Here is a 24,634-nt window from a genome sequence, read left to right on the forward strand (position 1 = left end):
CCCCAAGGGATGACGACTATGTCGAATGGTCATAAACTACTGCAAGACCGTTTCAGGCTGGACATAAGGAAGAACTTCTTTACTGTCCGAGCCCCCAAGGTCTGGAACAGCCTGCCACCGGAGGTGGTTCAAGCGCCTACATTGAACACCTTCAAGAGCAAACTGGATGCTTATCTTGCTGGGATCCTATGACCCCAGCTGACTTCCTGCCCTTTGGGCAGGGGGCTGGACTCGATGATCTTCCGAGGTCCCTTCCAGCCCTAATGTCTATGAAATCTATGAAAATCAAACAAACATAATTAAACACAGATGAGATTTTCTGCACAAAAGATTCAAGCACATTACACTATGCCCCCACACACATCTGAATGTGCTCCTGTTCGCAGCAGTTCAGTCTGGGGCTGCTCCTGCCATGGTTGGGAGGCAGCTGCCTGGCAGCTGGGACAGCTCTCTCCACCTTGCAGAGATTGGGACAGGTCCCAATATCCATGGGGCTGGTAGGCAATGTCGCACCAAGCTGAGACACCTCTTCCTGCATCCTGTGGCCCCCCACTACCTAGGATGACCAGAAGCAATTTGTTCCCAGTCAGCGTCTACATGTGCACTTTGACACATTCATTTAATGCACCAATTTCTAGTACCTGAATGTACAGGTACTAGAAAATGTCACATTAAACTAATCTACTGTGCAGTAATCACCGTGCACATGTAGATGGTGAAGCTTTATTGTGCATTAGATTAGTTATTGTTTTACGGTTTTATTTCACAATGTTTTAAAAACATTCTCTAAGACTAACAAAGAGTAACTCCGTGATTTGCTAACCCTTACACAAAATAAATATGGTTTGGTTAGAGGTAGACACAGCTTAGAAATCCTATAATTTTCCTTATGACCTCTGGGAATTATTGAATAGAAAAAAAAAAGTCAGCCTCCATTATAGAAAATTAGGTGTCATCCTCCCTTGGTAAAAAAAACATGGGTTGGGTGCTCAGGGAAAGAAAATCTCTGAGTTTACAGAAATTTCTCTACATGGTGTGACTGGGGAGAGGGAAAACAGAATTTTCTATTGCTTCCTACAAACACTTATTCAATCCCTGTGATCAGTGTGGCTCTTTGGTCTGACCTGCACTCACTGAAGTGAACTGACTAGTTTTTGGATCAGACTTAAGCATGAGTGAGGCAGTAAACTGCTGACCTCTGTTGAAACTGATATGCAGTGGTAGAACTTCCAGATCCTTATAAAACTTTAAGGCCACAAATGATAGTGCTTCCAGGGGAAGGAACAAGAAATGTAGGTATCTTCAGGATTGCAGATCTGGATGTAGGTACTAATTTCCACCTAAATCCTTTATTAAATGTGAACCTGATTGCTAGACTGGCACTATCCTCAGACCACAGGGGACAGCTCACAACTATTCTGCTCCTAAAGAGACTTTGATAATGATAATTACGCAGGAACAAATTTTTCAGGGAATATATGACAGTCCTCCTCTGTAGGTGGTGTTTCTTCTTCTCCTTTTGGAAACACACAGAAAGACTAAGGCCACATATGGGCATTCCAATACTATCCAGAGAATTGGTGTTTTCCGGGTAGAAACTAGGAGCATGCAAGCATTTGTTCAGTTTCTTCTGGAAGGAACATGCCCTTTCTGGGAGAAAGATCTTTTAGGATGACACCTGGAAAAAATTCCCTGCAAAAGAGTTTTTTTTTTGAAGGAATGAATGCTTCTACACTGGTTCACTTCCCTTCTGGTCTGCAGAAGATGTGGAGAACAGGGGAGAGGGTTGGCTACAGGCTGAATGCCTGTATAGCTCCCTCTCCTGGCAAAAAAATTCTAGTCAGGGATATTTCTCAGAAATTTCTACCACTAGAAATGAATGCTTATTTATACTCTAAGATTGTCCCTGGATCTTAGGTTGATATGGGAAGTGTTTGACTTCTTGCCCCAACCCTCTTCCACTCAGAAGCGTACGAGGCTTGATGACTACTTGCATCATTGGAGCAGCACAAGGCAGTCAGAGTGAACCAGTCAATCTGGCCCTATATTTTTAAAATAAAGTAAAACACTTTTTAAAACCATAACCTCCCTCTTATTACTTTTGATGCATACTTCTTTATTGACACTTGTCAAGCACTTTGTTTCAGATTTGCATTACATATCAGAGTCTTGGAGAATTAGTTATTGGTATGAAGGGATTGTAAAAATAATTTAAAACAGGAGAAATAAAATCCAGGACAAGTTTATGTTGAACAGGTGACAACTAACACCCCTTTGTGAAAAGAAAAGGCTGTCCTTATTTCCAGGTCCAGGACCAAGACATGTGTCAACTGATTTCAAGTTAGGACTCTCTTAGTGCTTATATTATTGTAATAGTTTGTAGTTATTCAGAGCCACATGGAGGTAACTGAGCTGCTGGGGGGGAAGGGGAGGGGGTTGTGCAAATTAAATGTGCACACATTGGTTAAATCTTCAGCTGATGTAAAATTAATAGATTTTTTTAGTTTACAGCAGGTGAGAATCTGGCCCTGTCTATTTTATCCTAAATATCTTTGACTAGACAGTTCTGAAATTACGCTATAATTCTATACTACTCATTTATTATCTTATAATAATTATTTATACTTGGGCCATAAAACCTGACCAGAATAATGTTTTTGTTTTCTTTTCTTGCTTCAGATGAATTGGGCCAATATGCTGTTAAATGAGTAAGCTTTTACTTTACAAAAATATTTAAGTGATTTCCTTTTTATAGTAGAGTGCAGAAAGAGGTCTGGGTAAAATATTTTTTCTTGATTAAACACTAGTAGAATCTAAATTCAGCTTGTTTCACTCAAATTTAACTATGAAAAACAATGTGAATAAAGCCATGAAGGAAAAAAGCGTACTTAGAAGCTAATTTTAAAGGATCCAACTAATTATATGGTCATGCAGCCATTTCTTATTTTGGTCCTTTGGTAACCCAGATCCTGATGTTTAGATATGCACCCCAAAGGCAGTTAATGCAGTTCAAAACTTTTCCTTGTGCAGAAGCCCTATCTGTGGCATATTTCTAAAGATCCTGGGGTAGAGTTGCCTTATAGAAGCTAACTCTAGCTAACCCTTCTTTACAATCATACCATATTGAGGGCAGTGAAGTGGTGATAAATGTTCATTTTCATTTACTAGCAGTCTAGACTTCAATGACACTAAATGACAGGGCATGATTTTTTATATAATAATTTTAGAAAATAAATGTAATGTCTCTTCAGTACCTGTAGAGAACCCACTGTTGCACCATTCATATAGTTCCAAAATACTAGCTTGCACTTGGGTCCTGTAAGAGATATGACTGGAGTAGCAATATCAGCGGTGTGACCAAAGTTTCCATTTGAACTGTCTGCATAAAGGTACCAGCCTTCCCTTGTAGCCCTGTTCAAAGAAGCATATAATACTTTATGAAAAACCACACATCTGATAATCATAAATTTGTCCATATATTTAAATGGGAATATTACTCTGTATTCAAGTACCACTGTCTATGTGAGGCTCTAGATATTTGTAAATGAATCAATGCATCTCTAAAGTCACCCAAAACTCTTTAACGATGTGGCTCCAAAACTGTCTCTTGTTTCAATTATTAGTTCTGACCATTAGACACCAATGACCTGGCAATTGTACTGAGATAGGGACTAAGAATTTGATGCTTGTGCTTAACTGCTGAATTCCAGTAGGTCTAGGGAAGTGAGCAGACATTACAGAATCTAATAAATTGTTAGTAATCCAATTGAGTCTCCTTGAAGCCTCACAAGGAAAATATTTTTTCAAAGAAGACTTAAATATAAATCTCTTCATTAGATCTCTAGTCATAGAATCTGTCTCTCATATTATAGCAACTCTTAAAATAAAAATATTGTTCTGAGAGGTAAAATGATGACCATAAAAACAGAGTTCCAATAAGAGAAAATATGCAACTTTATCACCAGAAAGTCAGACTATTTTACATTTACTGCATACAGCATCTTTTATTAGATAATCTCAAAGAATGTTAAGCCCTACTTTCTCTTTGTGAAGTAAATAAGGGATTGTTACAGGGGGTACACTCAGGGCCCGATCTCATTCTGGTCCGCCCACCTGTTTCTATGGGCACCCACCCACCTCCTCACCTCCCATGCCTTGATGATATCTAATTAGGATGTTAATTAGGTGGGAGGCTGCCCATTTCTTGTCCCGATGCCAGGGGCGCTATCTGTGACTCTGTTTCTCCCCTACACCACAGCCCATGCCTCGCAGATGGCATCCAAGGATCTTAACATCACTGGCCCCACACTGGGCCCCAGAATACTCCAGTTCAGACCCCAACCATATCCCTTCAATCAGGCAGCCTATTCTACCCTCATTCTACCTAGCTCCCTGAACTCTTTTCCCTCTCGGGTGTGGTCTCCCCGGGACCTTTGGCCACACAGGCCCTGGCCCACCTCCAAGGCCAGTCAGAAACCCCAGGCCCTCAGCTCTGGACATCCCTCATGGTGGGCCCCTGGCCTTTGTGACCCTTCCAGTCCTGGCCCCAGCATTGACCAGTTGAAGGTGTTTCAAATCAGGTCTCTGATCCTCTAGCCCACTCCCTAACCTGGGTTCGCCTTCTTGGCCCTTCTATGGGGTAACCTACCTGTTTGGGAGCTGGGGTTATTAAGGTGCCCCGGCCCACATTTTACCGGGGTGGTAACTGGCCTGGTATTTACTGGAGGCTCCCATTCCACTGGGAGCCCCACCTGGCCACCCACTCCCGGCAGGGTGCAGTTTTAGGTCATGCCCAGGACCAGGAGCCTCCAAACCATCCCCTTAAACTCCTGCCCTTACCTCCAGGTTGCTGCATGCAGCCTTGCAGCCAGGTGATGTTTCTGCCCCCCTGCCGGCAGTAAACTGCTCTATTTATATAAGTGGCAAGAGATCTAAGATGACTGCCACAATCAAGCACCTGCTGGCTGCTTGTCTCAGTCCTTAAAGTAGCAGGCACCAACAGGTATATATGGATTATTTTACCCATCACTGAAATGCAGCTGCCTCTCAGGTAGGTCACTCTAGCTTTTGAATAGTGGGCACTATAAAAGTGCGTATAAATACAGAACTGGATTATGCTAATCCCAGCATCCTGTCTCTAAATGTGGCCATTATTAGGTGCACAGATTTTAAGGAGAGGATCATGAAGATGATTACATCTGACTTCCTGAAATAATTAAAGCCACAGAATATCAACCTCTAATTCCTTCATCAACCCATATTCTGTGGCTGAGTTAGAACATATTTTTAAAAAGCCATTCTCTCTTGACTTCAAGATTTCAAGCAAAGAAGAACCATTATTTGTAAATTGTTCCAATGGCTAATTACTTTTACTATTAAAACATTTGTTTCAGTAGGCAATGTGAAGTCCCACTAATGGATAATAACATCATAAACCCTCTCACATTTAAAGCCACAATCACTGGCTGGCGTATGTCCTGTGACTTGAATGCATACCCCATTTACAGTTTTATCCTGTTTAAGGTAAGGGCAGAAGATGAAGTGCAGAAAAATACCATACTATAACAATGTGAAGTTGCAGAGATTATTTGGTAGGGAGATTAATCTGTAAGTCTTTAGCAGGATGAAACAAATGGACAGCAACTATATTAGTTCTATGGTTCAGAACAGAGTAAAAAAAGAACATTAACGAGTTAAATCACCAACATTGATTTCATGGAGTTATTAAGCATTCCTTCAGTGTCATCCATACAAATACTGATCTAGCTATACCTTGCATTGCAGATGAGACTTTATAAAAGGATCATTGTATATGAGGTTTTGTGCATAAAACCTCTGTAAATGAAGAACTGGATTAATCCTAATGCCTCTTTACCTAGGATAAATGACTCTGCTCTAAATAATTAATACATTTATTGGGGGCTTTTTAATTTAAAGCCAAGTATTAAAAGATTCCATGAAATGAAGGGATATAGGCAAAAGGTGTTATGTTATTTTATGGATAGTTTCTCATATATTAATTGGGATACATGAGGCATGTATGATTCATAATGGAAAAATGGAGAAATATATAAGAATTCAGCTGTACGTGAAATGGGTCAACCTAAGCATATAGAGAAAATGTAAATACTTGCAGGAGAATAATAGTAATGATTAGAGTTAACCTTTGTACTGGCATCATAAAACATTGCTAGTCACAGCCTTTAACTATTCCTTCCCTATAATATTAGGGAGGTGCATGGAAGTTTATAGTAACTTTTTCCAATTTGTTTTATAAGTGACATATTGGTAAAGCTTGTGGTAAAAAAGCACAATGCAATATCTTTAAAAGTCAGGGGCATAACATCAATTCATGTAAAACACATAGCTTGTTTGATTTCAGTGGAGACTTATACCAGCAGAAGAACTGACCTTAGGAACGGATTTTGTGTGACAAAAGTGATGGTCTGAGGAAATCTGAATTGGCTTCATATGTGTCTTTTTTCCACCAGTGAGATGGAAGAAATGGCTGTAGGATATTTCTTTTATCTCCATTACCTTGCGGGGAAGATCCACACACCCTTCATAGCTATTTGTATCATTACCAAGATGATGACGTATGTATTTGTAAGGATGCTGTTTCAGTTATAAAATAATACAACAAAATGTTGTGTATAGTTTAGGTAAACTTCAGGTGAAGTAAATAATGCAGCCAAAACAGTTAAGAGTTGCACAACATTTTACCCGTTTATCCTAATAAATCCTAATTTCTTCTAATAAGTACAGAAATTATGCAAACCAGCACAGTTGCCAATGGCTTTCTGATTGAAATGGGTTTGCACTTGCCATTCTCTTAACTATTCCTATTGTGCAAAAACATTGTCAGCAATATTTAGCAATCCTGTTGTAAATTTCCTGGTTTTTGCTTTGAGCTTTTTTCTGTTAAAATCTTTTCAGTGGGTTTGTAAAGGATGGCTGTGTAATTTAAAATAAACTGCTCTCGTAACTCTGGCTGTTTATGCACTGCTTCAGTGGCCCAGCAAAGTCAGCTGATCATCCAATGAGTTGCGTGATGCATCAAAAACAGGAGCTGAATTATGGTGGTTTGATTGCTGCGTCCCTTACAGTCATCTTACTGAAATTAAATAATTTCATGAAGTCTCACACTTACATTAGTTTGAAATACTTGGTTGACTAGCACTACCATAATGAAGCATAGCTACACATGCTTCATAGACTGTGTCAGATCTTAAGGGATGTGGGAATGCTATTTCCATTTGGATGCTTAATAACTGTGCCATTTTGAAGTCCAAGGAGATGGAAGACCTTAAAATGCTCTTTGCCTTAGTTTCCCTGCTTATCAGAAGTTCATATTTAGTGACCCATATTTGACTGAACTGTCTCTATTAAAAGTCATCTGTAGTAAGGCTGTGCAAAGCTTCAGTCACTGATTTGATTCAGTGGAGATTCAACCTGATTCAGTAGCTGAATCTCTGAATCTGAATTGAATCAGAAGACCCTTTAATCTCTCTGAATCCAATCAGGGCCCTCCAAATTGATTCAGAGAGATTCGGAAAGATTCGATGATTCGGACATGGACACAGCTTTAAATGTTTTTTCTACATACCTCAAGGTACCAGGTGGCTCCTGAATGCTGAAATGGTGGGGCAGATGGAGCATCCCACAGCAGCACGGGGGGGTCTGCAGCATGCTCAGCTGCAGACACAGAAGTGGACCAGAAGCAGTTCCGGTCTACTTCCGGGTCCACCGGGGAGCACACAGGGGAGCCCCCCCGTGCTCCTCCTGACTCAGTGACTGGTGCCTCCTAGGTCTGGGGAGGGCACCCAGGGTCCCCCTATAGCTGATCGCTGATCTGGAAGTACTTCTGGTCCATTTCTGGGTTCTCTGCCAAGCACGTGCCCCCGCCACCCCCTGCACTCCTGTGGGACACTCCATCCACCCCAGCATCACAGCCTTCACGAGCCATGCCTGGTACCTTGAGGGACATAGAAAAAACATTTAAAGCTGTGTCTATGGCCGAATCACTGATTCTCCAAATCAGCATTGACTCTTCTGATTCGGATTCAGCTGAATTGAATCAGGGACAGTGATCCAAATCAACGAATCAAATCACTGTCCCTAAATTGGACTGAATCCAAATTGAATATGGCCTGTTTCACACACCCCTAATATGTAGCATGGACACAAAAATACTAAGCAACAACAAAGAGGGAGAAGAAGAAGGGTCTAGGCTGAGATGTATGCAGTATCATAATTTATGTAGCTTGCAACTATGGTAATCTTGTAATTAATCCTTAGCTGCAACTCACACCTTGTAACTGTGAGGTGCAATTGCTGAAGTTCTCTCTAAATTGGCCTTTCACTAGAGAGGCTTTTCTGTTGCCCTCAGCTTATGTACATCATGATATTAACTTTGCTCACAGAACTTAGCAGCTGAAATCTGCGCTCATCTTGACTTCTTTAAGCACTGGCTGCTATAGCAACTAACCTGAAATGGGGAGGGAAAAGGCACAGACTGCAGGAGGTAAAAATTTAGAGGAAGCACAGGGAAGATAATTTGTTTGCATGTGGCTTGCATGCTAGCTGAAGTTGCAGCATCTATGCAAATACCTTTTTTAATAAAAAATCAATTTAGTTAGCATATATTGTATACAACAGCTGCCTTTAAACTGAGAAGCTCATTTTGAGTTGGCCTGAATAGCATGGGGCCTGACAGAATTCAAAACCTTTTACCTAAACCTCATTCTATTAAGCTCCCTCCCTCAACCACCGCACGCACGCACGCACGCACGCACCTTTCCCTGCAACACTGCAAGCCAGACATCCATAGTAGGTTATGTAATTTTGCGGATAGGCCATAATATTTCTTAGATTCCAATCATGTGATTATCACTGGGTAGAGAGCCCAGGGCTGCCCCCTGCCTGATTTCCACAATCAGCTAATGGTTAGTATTAGGCACAGAGCAGCCTCAGGGTCTGGAACACAGCCACCACCTGGATGAAACCCAAGATCAGCCTGTGCCCTGAATCCCAGGGCTGCCTGATGCCCAATTCCAACCATCATCAAATTATGAAGATTGAGGAGGGGGCAGCCCTGGGCTTCTTGCTTAATGGAAATAATGGAATGCAATTTGGATCAATGGAACTGGGTCAAAGGAATTTAGATCAATGTCTGGCATGGCAGACTGAGCAATTTTTGGGACTGGGCATAAAACAACTAGGATACTAACAGTGCCAAGAGAAGACTGTGGGGGGATTTAATAATAGCCCCCAACTACCTGAAGGGTGGTCAAAGAGGATGGACTACTGTTCTTAGTAGTGGTAGATGACAGAACAGAAAGCAATGGTCTGAAGTTGTAGCAAGGGAATTTTAAGTTAGATATGAGGAAAACTCTCTCACGAGGAGGATAATAAAGCACTGGAACAGGATACCCAGACAGGCTGTGGTATCTCCACCCTTACAGGTTTTTAAAATCCAGATAGCCAAATCTTTGACTGGGATGAATTAGTTGAGGATGGTCCTGTTTTGATCAGGGGGGTGGAGTAGTTGACCTCCTGAGGTCCCTTCCAGCCCTAATTTTCTATGATTCTATGATTAATGTCTGACAGGGGACAAAATAAAGTGTCTATATACTGCTGTAGAAGTACTAAAATCTACACAAACTCTTTTGATGACTATAAGATCCATGGCTTATTTAGAAAATTAGCCCACAGAAAGGTTTGTAAATGTTGGCAGCTACAATAGAAGTCATTATACTGTTGAAATTTACCCTTTGAAAGTAATTAATTTTACCTCAGTACTGTAAGTATTCCCTGTATACAGGAATTCCTGTAACAGTGAAGTTACCCTTTGAAATTAATTAGTGTTAATGCCAACATATTAATGGAGATCACTGGATGCACAATCCAATATTAACAGTTGGACTCCACTTCCTCTGTACTATGATGTTGTTAATAATTTCATGTTCTTATTACCTTTTTATATTCAGTGAGTCAGTTAAGTATGAGAGAGTCTGAAAGATTCCTAACATTATTTCTCCTCCAAGCATTCAGACTAGCTCCAGGCATAGCGATGCATTATAGTGAGCAAGAATGATTTAAGTTTGGAAAAATGGGACATGTGCATAAAATCTTGTTTTGCAGTTTTATCTAAAAATACTAGGCCTACTTGTGATCATTGTTTCTTCTAAGTCAGGCCATAAGACTTGAATCTTTTGCTTCAAAGCAGAAATGGTCCCCTTCCACACTGTTTTGAAATGGATACAAAAAATGAAACCTTCCCCTATTCAGAGCCATATTTGGAATTGAGTTTTAAGATTTGGTTCAGTTCATTGATGGTTGCTAGTGTTAAAACTCAAAGCAAGATTTGATTTTCCCAGCCTCATCCCTACCTTGCAGCTGCCACAAATTCTTGCAGAATCCTTGCAATGAATTGGTACTTGGAAGCATCACTGACTTGTGAAAATATTCATTGGTATGTCACCACTCAAATTCTACTGGTCAGACAGACAACAATTCTGTTTTGCAACAGAACTTACAGAATTCGCTTTCATTCATATGCTGAATAAAACAGAAACCTTTTCAGCATTTGCTGAAAAGGAAAACTGAAAGTATCTTCATGCCCCTATATAAATTCATGGTGTGTCCACACCTTGAATTCGGGTCCTCACACCTCAGGAAAGATATAGAAGAATAAGAGACGGTACAGAGAAAGGAAACAATGATGGTTAGTTGTACAGAGGGGCTCCCACATCAGGAGAGACTAAAGAAATTAGGTCTATTCGGTTTATAAAAAAGATACTTTACATGACAAGGGTTTACAAAATACTAAATAGTAAACAGAAAGTAAATGGGGAGGTATTATTCACAGTCTATCACAGTACAAGAACTTGGAGTCACAAAATGAAACTAGTAGATAGTAAGTTTAAATCTAACAAAAGTATGTTCTTTTTCACACAGTGGGTGCATGGCCCTATGGAGCTATTGCTATTGCACTGTCATTTAGTATTTCCAAAAGCCACTACATTGCCATAGCAATGTGCTATAATGAGGGAGTGCATTGCTACAGGAACATAGCTGTGGCATCACTGTTTGTACCCACCAATGCTACATCACTGTAGTGTATTGCTACGGTGACGTAGCCTCTCATGTAGATGCACGCAGTATGGAATTAAAATATGGAAATCATTGCCATCAGATACTGCGGAAGTTCACAGATTAGCTAGATTCAAAGAGGGATCTGACAAACTCTTGGAGGAAAGGGGCATCAGCAGTTATTGAATATGGGAGTTAGGGATACAGCCTCTGAATTAGAGCTTCCTATGCCTTAACTGCTGGAGGCTGCAAGTGAGAGGAACAGTGGGAAAAAACCCTGGTTATACCAAGTCCCTGTCCCTTTCAGCATCCACTCTCTGCCATTACACATAGCATAAATTATACATAAACTGGTATAAGTGACTGGAACCTGGTTTAAACCTGTAACAGAACAGAAGTTCAGTGCACATAAACTGGTTTCAAAATGATTGAACGTGGTTTAAAATAAACCTGACTGGATGTAATATCAGACTTAACTGACTTAGGTGAAACCAGTCTATCAAACTTCTGTCCCAGATCCATAGGTGGAGGAATAAAAAATTATTTGGGGCCAGCTGAGTGTGTGTGCACATGCATGCACACTCCGCAACCCCCCATCCCACATAGCAGGTAAGTCTGTGGGGGAAGGGGAATGGGGAGAGGAGGCAGATCAAGGCCCCTGTGGTGAGGGAGGGAGCAGGGCACATGCAGGAGCAGGGGTTGGGTGACTGGGGCCCGAATGGGCCGTAGGACAATTGGAGCCCGGGCTGCTGTGCTCATCCTGGCAGAAGCCCAGGGAGCACATGCCCCCCCCCGATCTGTGCATTGGGCAGGGGAGGCTGCTGCTGCGTACTGGGCTTTGTTCCCTGCTGCTGCTGCTCCAGGCGTGGCACAATGCCATGTGCCTACCACCGCTGAGCTGCGCTTCACCCCTTGCCTGCCCAGCGGCAGGATGCACATGGCATCATGCAGCTCGGAGGCAGCAGCAGCAGGGAGCAAAGCCCACCATGCAGCCGCCTCCGTCCCACACACAGATCGAGGATGAACATGCCCTCCAGGCCTCTGGCGGGGTGCGTGCAGTGGCGTGAGCCCTTGGATGAGCCACCAAGGGATGTGTCCCTGGATGAGCTACCAAAGCTCTGATTGTCCCACCAACCAGCCCAACCAGGGCACCATTCAGCCCTGCCCCTGACCTATTCCCTCTCTCAATGTGGGCACTTCGATCTGTGCCCCCCGCCCCGTCCCCTTCTCAGAATAGATAGACTGATACTTGCCTGCTGTGCTGGGCAGCCAGTGATCCACATGCCGGGCTGCAATCCTGGCTGTGTGTGTGCCCCCCGCCCCACTCCTGCTGCAGCCACCTGGAGCCCACAGCCAGGCTGGGCTGCCTTGTGGCCCTACCTCCTACCCCACATTTGTGGGGGCTGAGCCCCATTAGCCCCAGCCTTCTGCTGCCTATCCCCTCCTGACTCAAGTTACCTCATAATGCCCCAGCTTCCCAGAATGCTTTGCAGCCTCCCCTGCAAGCTTCCCCCTCACAGGGCAGTCCATTGGAACGTGGATCCCACTCTGCTGCTCCAGCCCAGTGCCTAGCTGATCCCACCCCTGAGCTGTCACAGAGCTGTCCTCACAGCTTCCAGTTGCTTGATGGCTAAGCCAGGGCTGTGGGGACTCTGAGGGAAGCATTCCTCTTGGCTTCCCCCCTAACACTGCCCCCCACCAGCACTAGGCTGCATGCTGGCCCAGTTGGGGACGTGCAGACCCTGAGGGAAGAGTCCATGTTGGCTCCTCATGTCTTCCTCTGCCTGCTCCAGCTCTGAGCTGAGGCTGGGCAGAAGGGCTGTGGTCTGACAGAGTTGAAGCCTCAGTCTTCTCCCCACTGCACCCCTTCCCCAGCTCTGGTTTCCCCCGTGCTGCTGCTGGAGGGCTGCCAGGCATGCCAGGATCTGCTCCAGAAGCCTAGGGCTTGGTGCATAGAGGGTCCAGGGTAACAGCAAAAGGGTGGGGGCATGTGCCCTGCAGCCAATCAGGGATGGCCCCAGCTCAGCTAGACTCTGCCACTCTCAGCAATGTCCGGCATACTGGGAGGTGTGTGGGAGCACCCCTAGCTTCTGGCATCAGCCAGTGTAGGCATCTTTCTCCCACCAAAGGAGAAACGTGTGTTCCGTTCTCCCCTGGTCCAATCTACACATTTTAGAGAAACCCATATAGATTAAATCAATTCCCCTTTGGGCTTTTTCTCTGTCTGTTCTTAGCCTGTGTGATACAGGATACTGGGCAAGATGGACCTATGGTTGGACCCAATAAGTGGCAATTATTATGTTCTTATGACTTTTCAAAATCTTTTGTGAAAAATAAATGAGAATGATCAACACTTAGCATAGTCCACACACAAACAAAGGATTTTAACACGTCTCCTCTGTGTTCCCTACCTTTTGGACTATTAACTACTCAAGAGTCTTTTTAGCTGTGCATCTTTATCCTGACAAACATAAGTCTAAAGAGTCTTTCAGATTAAAAAATTATAAAAAACCAATACAAATACATTCCTTGTTTTGATTCCAACCAACTGGCACTTTCTGATGCTGGAATTTCATTATGAAATTCTAGTACAGCCCCTAATTTTTCATGAACGCATTGAATGAAAACCTAAGTTGGAGTTACGTCTCTACTCTTTCCTCTCATTACAGCAGTACTTATGAAGGAAGATTCATGTTGTCTTATTTCTTTCTTGTACTTTGTTATCACAGTACGCTATCTGTATTTTAATGCCTCATATATTCTATGAAGAATGGTTGTACACGGTGTTGGTTTGACCCTTCCATCATTCTATAGTTTCATTCCCTTTTGATTTCCTTTATTCCTTGTTTACTGTGCCATGACCTGGTAAGAAACAGTTAGTCAAAATTCTGAATATTTAAAATTTTTAAACTCTATGTTAGGAGTCTTTTATAAAGTGTATAACCTTCCACATATTGTCATTCTAGCCTGCTTCATTTCTGATAAGAACATGAAATGGCAGGAAACCACTATTGTAGCAATACTTATCAAGAGGTGGGAATAATACAAACTTTGCATATACATTTTAGTATAGAACCTTCAAGGCCATATTCAGTGGCTTACACATTTTAGAACTAGTGCAAAAAAGTGGCAGTATTGAAGTTCATTTGAAATTTAGCTTAAAGGGAGAAACTATCACAAAACAAATGCTGAAAAGGAATTTTAATTTAAATATACATAGTTAATTTAAGTTTGGACTTAAAATTAAATACTGCCAAACAACCCAAGGAGAGGAAAGCTGTGCAACTATCTACCTGTACACTTCATTTCAGAACTGCTGTTAAATGTTTACCCGAAATAATTCTAATCAAGAAGGAAAGAGTCATAGAATCATAGAAAATGAGGGTTAGAAGAGACCTCGAGAGGCCATCTAGTAAAACTGCCTGCTCAAAACAGGCCCATTCCCAATTAGATAATCCCAGCCAAAACATTGTCTACCTGGGTCTTAAAAACCTCCAAGGATGGAGATTCCACAAATATACTGGGTAACCCATTCCAGTATTTCACTACCCTCCTAGTAAGACAGTTTTTCCTAAAATCCAACCTAAACTTCCCTTGCTACAACTTGAGACTATTACTCCTTGCTCTGTGATCTGCCATCACTGAGAACAGACTAGAACCATTCTCTTTCGGTAGTTGAAGGTTGGTCTTAAATCTCACCTCAGTCTTCTCTTCTCCAGACAAAATAAGCCCAGTTCCTTCAGACTTGCTTCAGAACTCATGTGCCCCAGACCCTAACCATATTTGTTGCCCTCTGTTAGACTCTTTGCAATTTTCCCACATCCTTTCTGTAGTGACGGAGCGGGGGGAGGCAAAACTGGACACAGATGTGGCCTCACCAGTGCTGATTAGAAGGGAATAATCATTGCCCTTGATCTACTGGCAGTACTCCTACCAATGCAGCCTAGTATGCCATTAGCAGTTGGCTCTTACATTGGCTGTCGCTGTTCTGTCTCTTGCAGGGATCAGGGTGGAGGAACCAAGGCCAGCACTGCTGGCTTTGGCTCTCCCACCTTCTGTCTGGTTGTTGGTGCAGCTTCAGCATCATGGCAGTGCTTGGAGCACTCTGATTGGCTGTTTCCATCAGCTAACCAGAGTGCTAATAAAATGTTACAGACAGACGGACAGACTTAGGTTTTTATAGTATTAGATTGTCCACTGAAACCACCAGGTCCTTCTTTGCAAAGCTTCTGCTTAGCCAGTTGGTCCCCAGCTTGTACCAGTGCATGGTCCTACGTGCAGGTATTTGCATTTGTCCTTATTGAAGCTCTTGAGATTCCTTTTGGTCCAATCCTCCAATTTGTCTAGGTCTCTCTGAATCCTACTCCTGCCCTCCAGCATGTCTACTATTCCCCAAAGCTTGGTGTCATTTGCAAACTTGCTAAAGCTGCACTCCATCCCATCTTTCAGGTTGTTGAAGAAGATATTGAACAAAACCAGTCCCAGAAGCAACCCCTAGGGCCCTCCATTTGATACAAGCTGCCAACTAGGCATTGACCCATAGACTACTACCCTCTGAGTCCAATGATCCAACTAGTTTTCTATCAACCTTACAGTTCAATCCTTCAACCTGTACTTCCTTAGCTTGCCTGCGAAAATGATGTGAGACACTGTATCAAAAGCCTTGCAAAGTCAAGATATACCACATCTACAGGTCTTCCTGCATCCATAGAGCCAGTCCTCTCACAATAGAAAGCAATCAGGTTAGTCAGGCATGACTTGCCCTTGGTGAATCCATGCTGACTGTTCATAATCAACTTCTTCTCCTCCAACTACTTAGAAATGGATTCATTGAGGACCTGCTCCCTGATTTTTCCAGGGACTGAGGTCAGTCTGATTAGTCTGTAGTTCCCTGGATCCTCCTCCTTTTTTGTAAAGATGGGCACTATATTCGCCCTTTTCCAATTTTCCAGGACCTCTTCCAATTGCCACAAGTTTTCAAAGATGATAGTCAGTGGCTCTCCAATCACGTCAACCAACTCCCTCAGCACCCTTGGGTGCATCCCAGCAGGCCCCAAAGACTTGTACGTGTCCAGCTTTTAAAAATAGTCCATAACCTGTTCTTTTGCCACGGTTGGCTGCTTATTTCCTTGCTAAACTAGGAAGTACTTGCAAGATGCAGTACTTTGGGAGCTGAGCTTGCCTGTGACAACTGAGGTGAAAAAGACTTCAGTGTTTTCTGCATCCTCTGTTAATAGGTTGCCTCCCCTCATTAGTAAAGGACCCACACTTTCCCTGATCCTCCTCTTGTTGCTGACATTCTTGTAGAAACCCTTCTTGTTACTGTTTGGGTCCCTTTCTAGCTGCAACTCCAATTGTTTTGGCCTTCCTGGCTTCATCCCTTCATGCCCAAGCAATACTCTTATACTACTCCTTAGTTGTTTGTCCCAAATTTCCACTTATTATAAGCTTCCTTTTTTATTTTAGCTTACTGAAGAGTTCCCTGTTAAGCCAAGCTGATCTTCTGCCATACTTGGAAGTCTTCCTGCACATTGGTAGTCTTCCTGTACATTTGTTCCTGCACCTTCAATAAGGTTTCTTTAAAGTACAGCCAGCACTCCTGGTCTCCTCTCCCCCTCAGAATGGCCTCCTGGGGGATCCTGTCCAAGAGTTCCCTGAGCGACTTGAAGTCTCCTTTTCTGAGGTCCAGGACCTTACCCCTTCCTTCCTTTCCTCAGGATCCTGAACTCTACCACCTTGTAGCTGCTGCTGCCCAAGTTGCCATCTATTAAGACATTCTCCACCAACTCTTCCATTTGTGAGCAACAAGTCAAGAATTGTTGGCCTCTGCACTACTTGCACCAGGAAGTTGTCCCCAAAACTCTCCAAACCTTCCTGGATTGCCTGTGCACTGCTATATTGCTCTCCCAGCAGTATCAGAGTGATTGAAGTCCCATGAGAACCAGGGCCTGTGATCAGGAAATTTCTGCTAGCTGTTTGAAAAAAGCCTTATCCTCCTGGTTTGGTGGTCTATATCAGACATCCACCATGACATCACCCTTGTTGCTCTTCTTTCTGACCCTAACCCAGAGACTTTTAACAAGCCTATATCCAGTTTCATACTGGAGCTCTGAGCAATCATACAGATTTTTTTTTAATATAAAGCACAACTCCTACTTCTCTGCTGCCCATCATTACTGCACAGTTTATACCCATCCATGACAGTGGTCCAGTTATGTGAGCTGTCCCACCAAATCTCTGTTATTCCAATCACATTATAGTTCATGGACTGTGCGAGGACTTCTAATTCTTCCTGGTTGTTTTCAAGGCTACATGCTTTGTGTACAAACACCCAAGGTAAATAGCTGATTTAGCTGATTCCAAGAATGAGAAGGCCTCCCCTATTTCCCCCACCTTCACATGTTTCTTCCAGGTCATCCATTTCCCCACTTTCCTCAGGGTTTTTGTCTCCATCCCCCTGAGAACCTAGTTTAAAATCCTTCTCACTAGGTTAGCAAGCCTGTCCACAAAGATGCTCTTCCCAGTTTTCATCAGGTGGATCCCTCTCTTCCTAACAATCTCTGTTCTTGGTCAAATAAGCCAAACTCCTGCTGGAGACACCATCTGTGCACTAGTCTGCAGGATGTGTCCATGCCTGCCTGGGGCCTTCCCCTTGACCATAAGGATCAAGGAGAACAACACTTGAGCTCCTGTGCATGTCACCAGCCCTGTAGTCACTTTTGATCTGCTCAGGATCCCCCCTGCCAGTATCATTACAGCCCACATGGATGAGTAGCATGGGATAGTAGTTAGGTGGCCAGATGAGTCTCAGTACTTCCTCTGTGACATCTTGGATCTAGGCTCCAGGCAAGTAGGAGAACTCCTGAGACAACAGGTCAGGCCAGCAGATGGATGCCTCTGTCCTCCACAGAAGGGAGTCTCCTACCATCACCACCCATCGCTCGGTGGCAGCAGTCTCAATTCTTCCTACCTTGGGGAGGGCTGGCCTGGTGAAGAATGTACATGGAGACTTGTTCACAATATGATCTGTGGAAATTTGCCAGGATTTTTGGGAGAAGGCATAGATCCCTGAAGGCAAAACACATTCAGAATAGCCCTCGTGGGTTCCCCATGTGTTGTTATGTGAATGGCCTGTTGATGAGATTTGGGAGTCAATCAAGCGAGATCTGGACTCAGAAAACCTGTATTCTGTGCCTTTCCTCTCAGATTTGGGCTGCCCACATTTGCACCTAATTCAGAAATCTCCTCATCTTCTTCAGATGCTGTAATATCACCAGTTTACACTATGACATAAAATAAGAATAGGAACATGGAAGTTTTCAAATAAGCTACGGGCAGCGCGCTCACTGACTTCACCATACCGCTATGTGGACTATTTCTGGAAAGCTAATTGCAGGAGCAGAGTCTCAGTATTTAACATTAAAACAATCCACATTCAACAAAATAAATTATTTTCCATTTTCTTAAACAGCAATATAAACTCCAGCAAATCACATTCTTTCATTGTTTGAAATGCTCAACTGCTCTAAAGTTCCAAGTTTGGCAATATTACTTCTGAGTAATATTTCATCTTTTCTTCCAGTTAATAATGGCCACTAAGTCAGAAGATTTTTCCCCCAATACTCATTCCTGTTCCATTGTTAAAATATTTCCAACAGCCAGTAACTTAAATCTACTTTTTTGATTAACCCCCAAGAAGCATCACTGAAGGATTATAATATTTCAGGCTTTCCTCCATTGATATCTTAGCTTTTCTGTTTTTGTTAGAAAAACTCTCAGTTAATTAAAAGGGTATTGAAAGTAAACTGTGATCAGGAATGTGGCTCTTTACTTTGGGAAATATGTGCTAAAATTTAATTTAAACAGTAGTAATTACCCAACAGAGTAAATAATCCCAACATGGTTTGGGAAAATATTCCTGCCCCATCACCTCCCACAAATATTTAACATTCATGTATACTAAATTAAAAATTAAAAAAGCAATATCATTCTCATAACATAGCAAAGCAAAGGTAGATTTGCTGGAAGGCAGTTTTCCAGAAGGGTGCAATAATGTTATCCCTGTAATTGAAATGCAAAACATATGACTTTGGGATTCAATCATCTGTCATTTGTACTAACACAAAGTTTATTATAACTGTTGTGTGGTGATTGATAAAATCTAACCCTTTTGACAGTTTGCTTGGGGTCTTGGATTAAAGTCCTTGTGCTTGGATGAAAAAAATAATCCTATGATTTGACTTCACTCTTCTAAATGTGGTTGGATTAAGGATACAAGGCTATAGAGCAGGGGTCAGGAATGTTTTTTGGCCAGAGTGCCAAAAATACCTGCAACCTTGATTTGTAAGATGTTGGCATGCTAGGAATTTTCCTTTGCATGCCATGCTGTGGCACCTGTGCCAGGGATTGCTTACCACTGCTATAGAGCAAAGAATAGGATTTTCAATCTTGGGTGTTGGTATTTTGATACCTAAATCCACATTTAAACACTGGAGTGAGTTTCAGAAGCCAGTGGGAGTAAAGTTATTTTACACTCTTGATTAAACGAGCTGATGTTGAGAGACCTAAAACAAGCAGCCTAGAACACTTTTGGTTTGGACCTATTAGTCACAGGTAACCACCAGAAACATCTCACATCCAAAAAGGGGCATTGCTAAAAATCTGTATTTAAAAGAGGTAATATGTTCTCTAGGAGAGATCACAGCATAACTTCTGTAGAATATGTATGGCTACAGCTATTGTTGTCAAGGAGGGGAATATCAATTCCAAATGGAAAAAGTGTTGGTAGATAAGGGCCTGCCTACCAACAATGGAAACCCCCTCTAAGCTGAATCTATTTGCATTAAGACATTCTTACAATCTACCTGCAATGTGATATATAGTTCTAGGCAATTAGTCTGATGAAGATGACCTGTTTCTATAAAAATGGTGCAAGTACCTCAGATGTGCCTGGCATGTGAAAGTGTTCCTAAATAATGTTGGTAAACAAATCCTGATTGTTAACTAATTGTGGCAAGTGTTTGCCATTCACTGGTCAAAAGTTCTGGTTGGACATGATGGTATCTTTGTTCTGTGAATATATCCATTGTACTCTTCTGCATGAAATTTGTTTCCTATCATATAGAATCATAGAATCATAGAAGTAGGGTCGGAAGGGACCTTGTAGATCTTCAAGTCCGACCCCCTGCCTGGGCAGGAGGGAAACTGGGCTCAAGTGACCCCAGTCAGGTAGGCGTCGAGCCGCATCTTAAAGACCCACAGGGTAGGAGGCAGCACCACTTCCCTTGGAAGTTGGTTCCAGATCCTATATTCCTATTAATATAGTAGTTATTTACTTCAGTTTTGTTGTTTCAAGCCGGTGGATGAGTTAGAGTTTTGTATCTGTTCAAGGAAGCAATAAGCAATCAGATGTTTGAATGTGAAAATGAACTAACCGTTTGAGGTCCACCTCTCGCTAGATTAATTTACTTGTATACTTTATTTCTTTTCTGCTAGATTCAGTTTTCTCCAAACACCAGTTCTGGCCAATACTTTTTACTTCTTCTCAAATTCCTATGTGAATAAATCTCATTGAAGAGGTCAGGTAATTAATTCAGGTTTAAAAAAGCCCTCCTCAATCAAGTTTTTTTTTTTTTTTTTTTTTTTAAACAAAGTAAAATCTAACAAAACTGTGCGCCTTAAGGTGTAGTAATTCTTTAGGATCTATTAAACATACAACTATAGTTTCAGACCAAGTTTGAAATATTAGGGGCCCCAGCAGTATAAATAAATGTATTGTTCTGAGTGAATTGTTTAAGTTCGCCACATACAATTTATTTTCAGGAGACACTGGAAACACGAAATCCCATTGTAGCTAATTGAATTGAATTAATTCAATTGATGCATACACTTGAATTTCTTATTCAATGCATGTTCATCTTGACCTTGACAAAAAATAACTAGACATTGACAGACTGAATCTGACAAGTCACAAAGATAATATGAAGCTGAGGTCAGATAAGACCGCAGACTTAATTATCCAAGTCAGCTCATTTTTTGTAAATGTTGTGCAATTCACCTAATATTTAAAGTTAAATTTTCACTTGTTACTTTTCATGAAGCAGGAGAGGGTAGAGAAACCATCCTCATGGTATTTTAGAGTAGAACAGAAATCTTTTTAGAACATAAAATCATCCATACATCTTGGGACCTAACAATAGGAAGTGGTAGGCATTGAACAGAAAATGTTCTTTAAGAAGAATAAAACAGGCAGGTGATGCATCCTATGAATTGCTAGGAATTGTCAGAGTATACAAAACTGGCAAAGTAGTAATATCAGCTTTTTTATCCTTTTGTGTATGACTGCCTATAACTCTGGTTATTTAGGGCTTATATGGGATACTTTAGCAACAAATCACTTAATTTTCAATGGACTGCTCCAAAATGAAACAATTTGTACAGAGAAAACTTCAACTTTAGCAGGAGAACTAGGTACAGTATCCTTTTTGGGAGCTACAGGTGTGTAAATGTAGAAAAGACAGATGCTGCTGCACTCATCTAAGATTAGATATCACAATGATTAACTGATATTGCTTCTAAATCATACAGCAGCAACCTATAATTAAGTTTTGCGTGTTCAATATGGCAGTCACTAAGGCACTGTGTTTAAGTAGCCAACTTAACTGAAGGCTCCCAATATAAAACAAAATAGGAATGGAGCCTGTCTTTTTACTACCTGCTCCAAAAGAATTAAATAAATTGCCTGAAATATGGAGTCACTCTGAATGCTTGATTTTCAGAACAAATTACGTGATAACTGATATAGTCTGTAACATCCTTTTCAATTTGCAATCTAGTTTTTCAGCCTATGAATATTCAAAAATTAAGCTTTGGTCCATATAATCATTTCTCCTGATTTATATACTATCTGGCAGTCTCCAGGTAGGAGAATGTGCAGTTGAGTGTACTTTACAGATGTGAAGCCTGCCTCTAACTGTGCTCCTAGGGAAGCACTCCAGAAGTTTTCATTCTGTTCTAATTTGCAACCAATGTAATACTAGTGGAGTTGCTCAAGATTCACATGAGGTGTGATAAGAAACAGACCTGTTACACTCTGGAATGGCAGATAGTCCTCATAGTAGAGAACTAGAAAACATCCCTTTCCTTCACTTTCTATTTGCTTGGAGAGTATCAATAACCCCTTGACAGATAATGTGTCAGAAACCAGGGGAGCAAGCAGGCTAAATAGGGTCAGTCAGGCCCCTGGTTACCCAAGTGGGTGTGGCTGTCAGTAGCCTACTTCCAATTATCTACAGTTGCTTGAATGCGTATTTGTGCCTTCCTAGAAGCATTAGCTCTTTCAGTGCCCAGCAGGCTATTCAACAGGACAGATGCCTCCCTGGCCTCATTCAGCTTTTTGTGGAAGAGCAGTGACTCTCCCTGGAGAAACCATTGTGCGGGCCGCCTCCCGATCTCGTCCATGTCGCCATGTGCGAGCCAGAAGCGATATGTGGACCCGTTTTTGCGCACGCAGGCTGTGGCCAGCAGCCTGGGCATGCGGGGTCGAAGAAGACCGGTGGCGAGCTAGAATTAGTTATGGACGCGTAATGGTTGATTAAAAGATTGTTTACTTACACCAAAGATGGTCGTGGTGTAGGCTGGACAGTTTTCCAGGCTTAGCTCCGCTTAAATCCTCGCTAGAGGACTCCGACAATTGACCCCGGAGTGGTTGAAGCTCCACGGGTTCGGCTCGGTAATTGGCCCCGGAGTGGTTGAAGCTCCGCGGGTTCGGTAGTTTCAAAGGAAAGGGATACGTCTTAGGATTGCGCTCAGCGACGGGGAGAGGCTAGAGGCCGTTTGGCCCCCGGAGTGGTTGAAGCTCCGTGGGTTCGGTAAATAGGCCCCCGGAGTTGTTAAGTCTCCGTGGGTTCGGTAAATCGGCCCTCTATTGCCCTCTTAAGGAGAAGAAAAAGCTGGGTTCGAAGGGATTAGCAGCACTTAGAAATCTTCACGCTCTTTCTCCCAAACTCCAATTGCTTTCTCTCTCTCTCTCTCCAACTTGGGCGGAAACCACCCAAGCTCTTTATACGGCTAGCAAGCCAATCGCTAGCCGCCACGTGTGCCTATATTAAGATCGGCCAATAATGTGGCGCAAATCTTAATACAAATGGCTGGAACTCCTTTGCACCGTGCATCACTATGATGCAAAAGAAATGCACCATGGAAAGAAGGCTATAAACAGCGGGAAATACTCTTTTGCACGCAGGTTCTCCTATTGCAAAAGAAAACTCCACCGTGTAAAGAAGCTGCAATTTGGTGGGAAAATAATTTAGCGGTGCCAAAGCATACAAAAACAAAAAACCACAACTTTGGGTTGTGACAACCATGAGTGTACAAATGTTTAAACAATTCCTCCCACAGTAAAAATTCCCACTGCAGGAGAAAAATAACCCTGGAACAGTGAGGATAAATTACTCCCCGGAGACATTCTCCTGAGACCAAATGTCTGTAAATGCTGTGGATTCTCTTAGAAAAAAACATGGTCCTGTAGCATCTCTCTCACCTCCCCAAGGAGACAATGTGCTACTTGCCCGACTCTGCTGCTATAGCAGGAAGTAGAAAATGCCCCCTTCACAATTCCAAAATTGTGCTTCAGGAAAACAGGCTGACCATGGGCAGTCTGGGTCAGCCAATCAGGGCTTCCCTGGGCACTGCTGCCATCTGTCACCAGGCAGACTAAGGGAGCTTGCAGAGTAAGCTGAGATGTATATACAGGGGTCCTCCCTAGCTAGACAGTGTCAGCACTGCAAGCTCTCTACTCTTCAGGTCCTCAGCATACAAATGCCTGGACATGTAGCTCTGGGTGAGTTTTAATACAGGGACAACCAACCTCAAAGAAATCTCCCAGATTATTTGAATGTACATGTGCAGCCTCTGTCTAGCTTCTAGTACAGGGGCAGGCAATTATTTCGGGCAGAGGGCCACTTACTGAGTTTTGGCAAGCCATCAAGGGCCACATGACAGGCAGCCAGGGGCAGATAAATATTAATTTTCTAAATTTTCTAGGGGTCCCATGGGCCAGATGGAATGGCAGGCCACATCTGGCCTGTGGGCCGCATTTTGCCCAACCCTGTTCTAGGTAGTGTTTGCTGGTTCCTAATTGCCTGGTTTCTGTCTGCTGACTCCTTTTGTTCCAGACTTGCTGGCTTTCAAGAGCTGGCTCCTGGCTTTCATTTAGCAATTATGCATATCCCACTCTCTTATAGTTGGCTGCGTGATCCTGACCTCTTGATTTATGGCTCTACCTCTTGATCCCTTACAGACCTGGACCTCCTGACACATCTGGTCCTGATCCGCTGACTCATGACTCTAGTATTGGGAACCTCAGGGGTGGGATCCATGGCCAAAACCCAATTGACTACCTTCTGGTTGTACCCCTGATAGAATGCAATGTAGCCTATGAGGTATAATTGTTATGTCTTTCCTTCCAACGTGAATAGAGTTCCTGGCTGATACATGCGTTTTAGAGCAAAGTAAATAATATCTTTGGGGACAGACTATA

At 42.6% G+C, this 24,634-nt stretch overlaps 1 protein-coding gene across 1 annotated transcript in view; it reads right to left on the bottom strand.

Moving 5' to 3' along the window:
• The window catches only part of MALRD1 (MAM and LDL receptor class A domain containing 1), a 455,974-nt gene that overhangs the window by 246,815 nt on the left and 184,525 nt on the right, over positions 1-24,634 (bottom strand). Inside the window, exon 21 of the mRNA XM_025210089.1 lies at positions 3,255-3,411. Coding sequence (XP_025065874.1) covers positions 3,255-3,411 — 157 coding nt within the window. The remainder of the gene's footprint in view (positions 1-3,254; positions 3,412-24,634) is intronic.

This window comes from Alligator sinensis, unplaced genomic scaffold (assembly GCF_000455745.1).
Source record: "Alligator sinensis unplaced genomic scaffold, ASM45574v1 scaffold234_1, whole genome shotgun sequence".
Classification (NCBI taxonomy): Eukaryota; Metazoa; Chordata; order Crocodylia; family Alligatoridae; genus Alligator; species Alligator sinensis.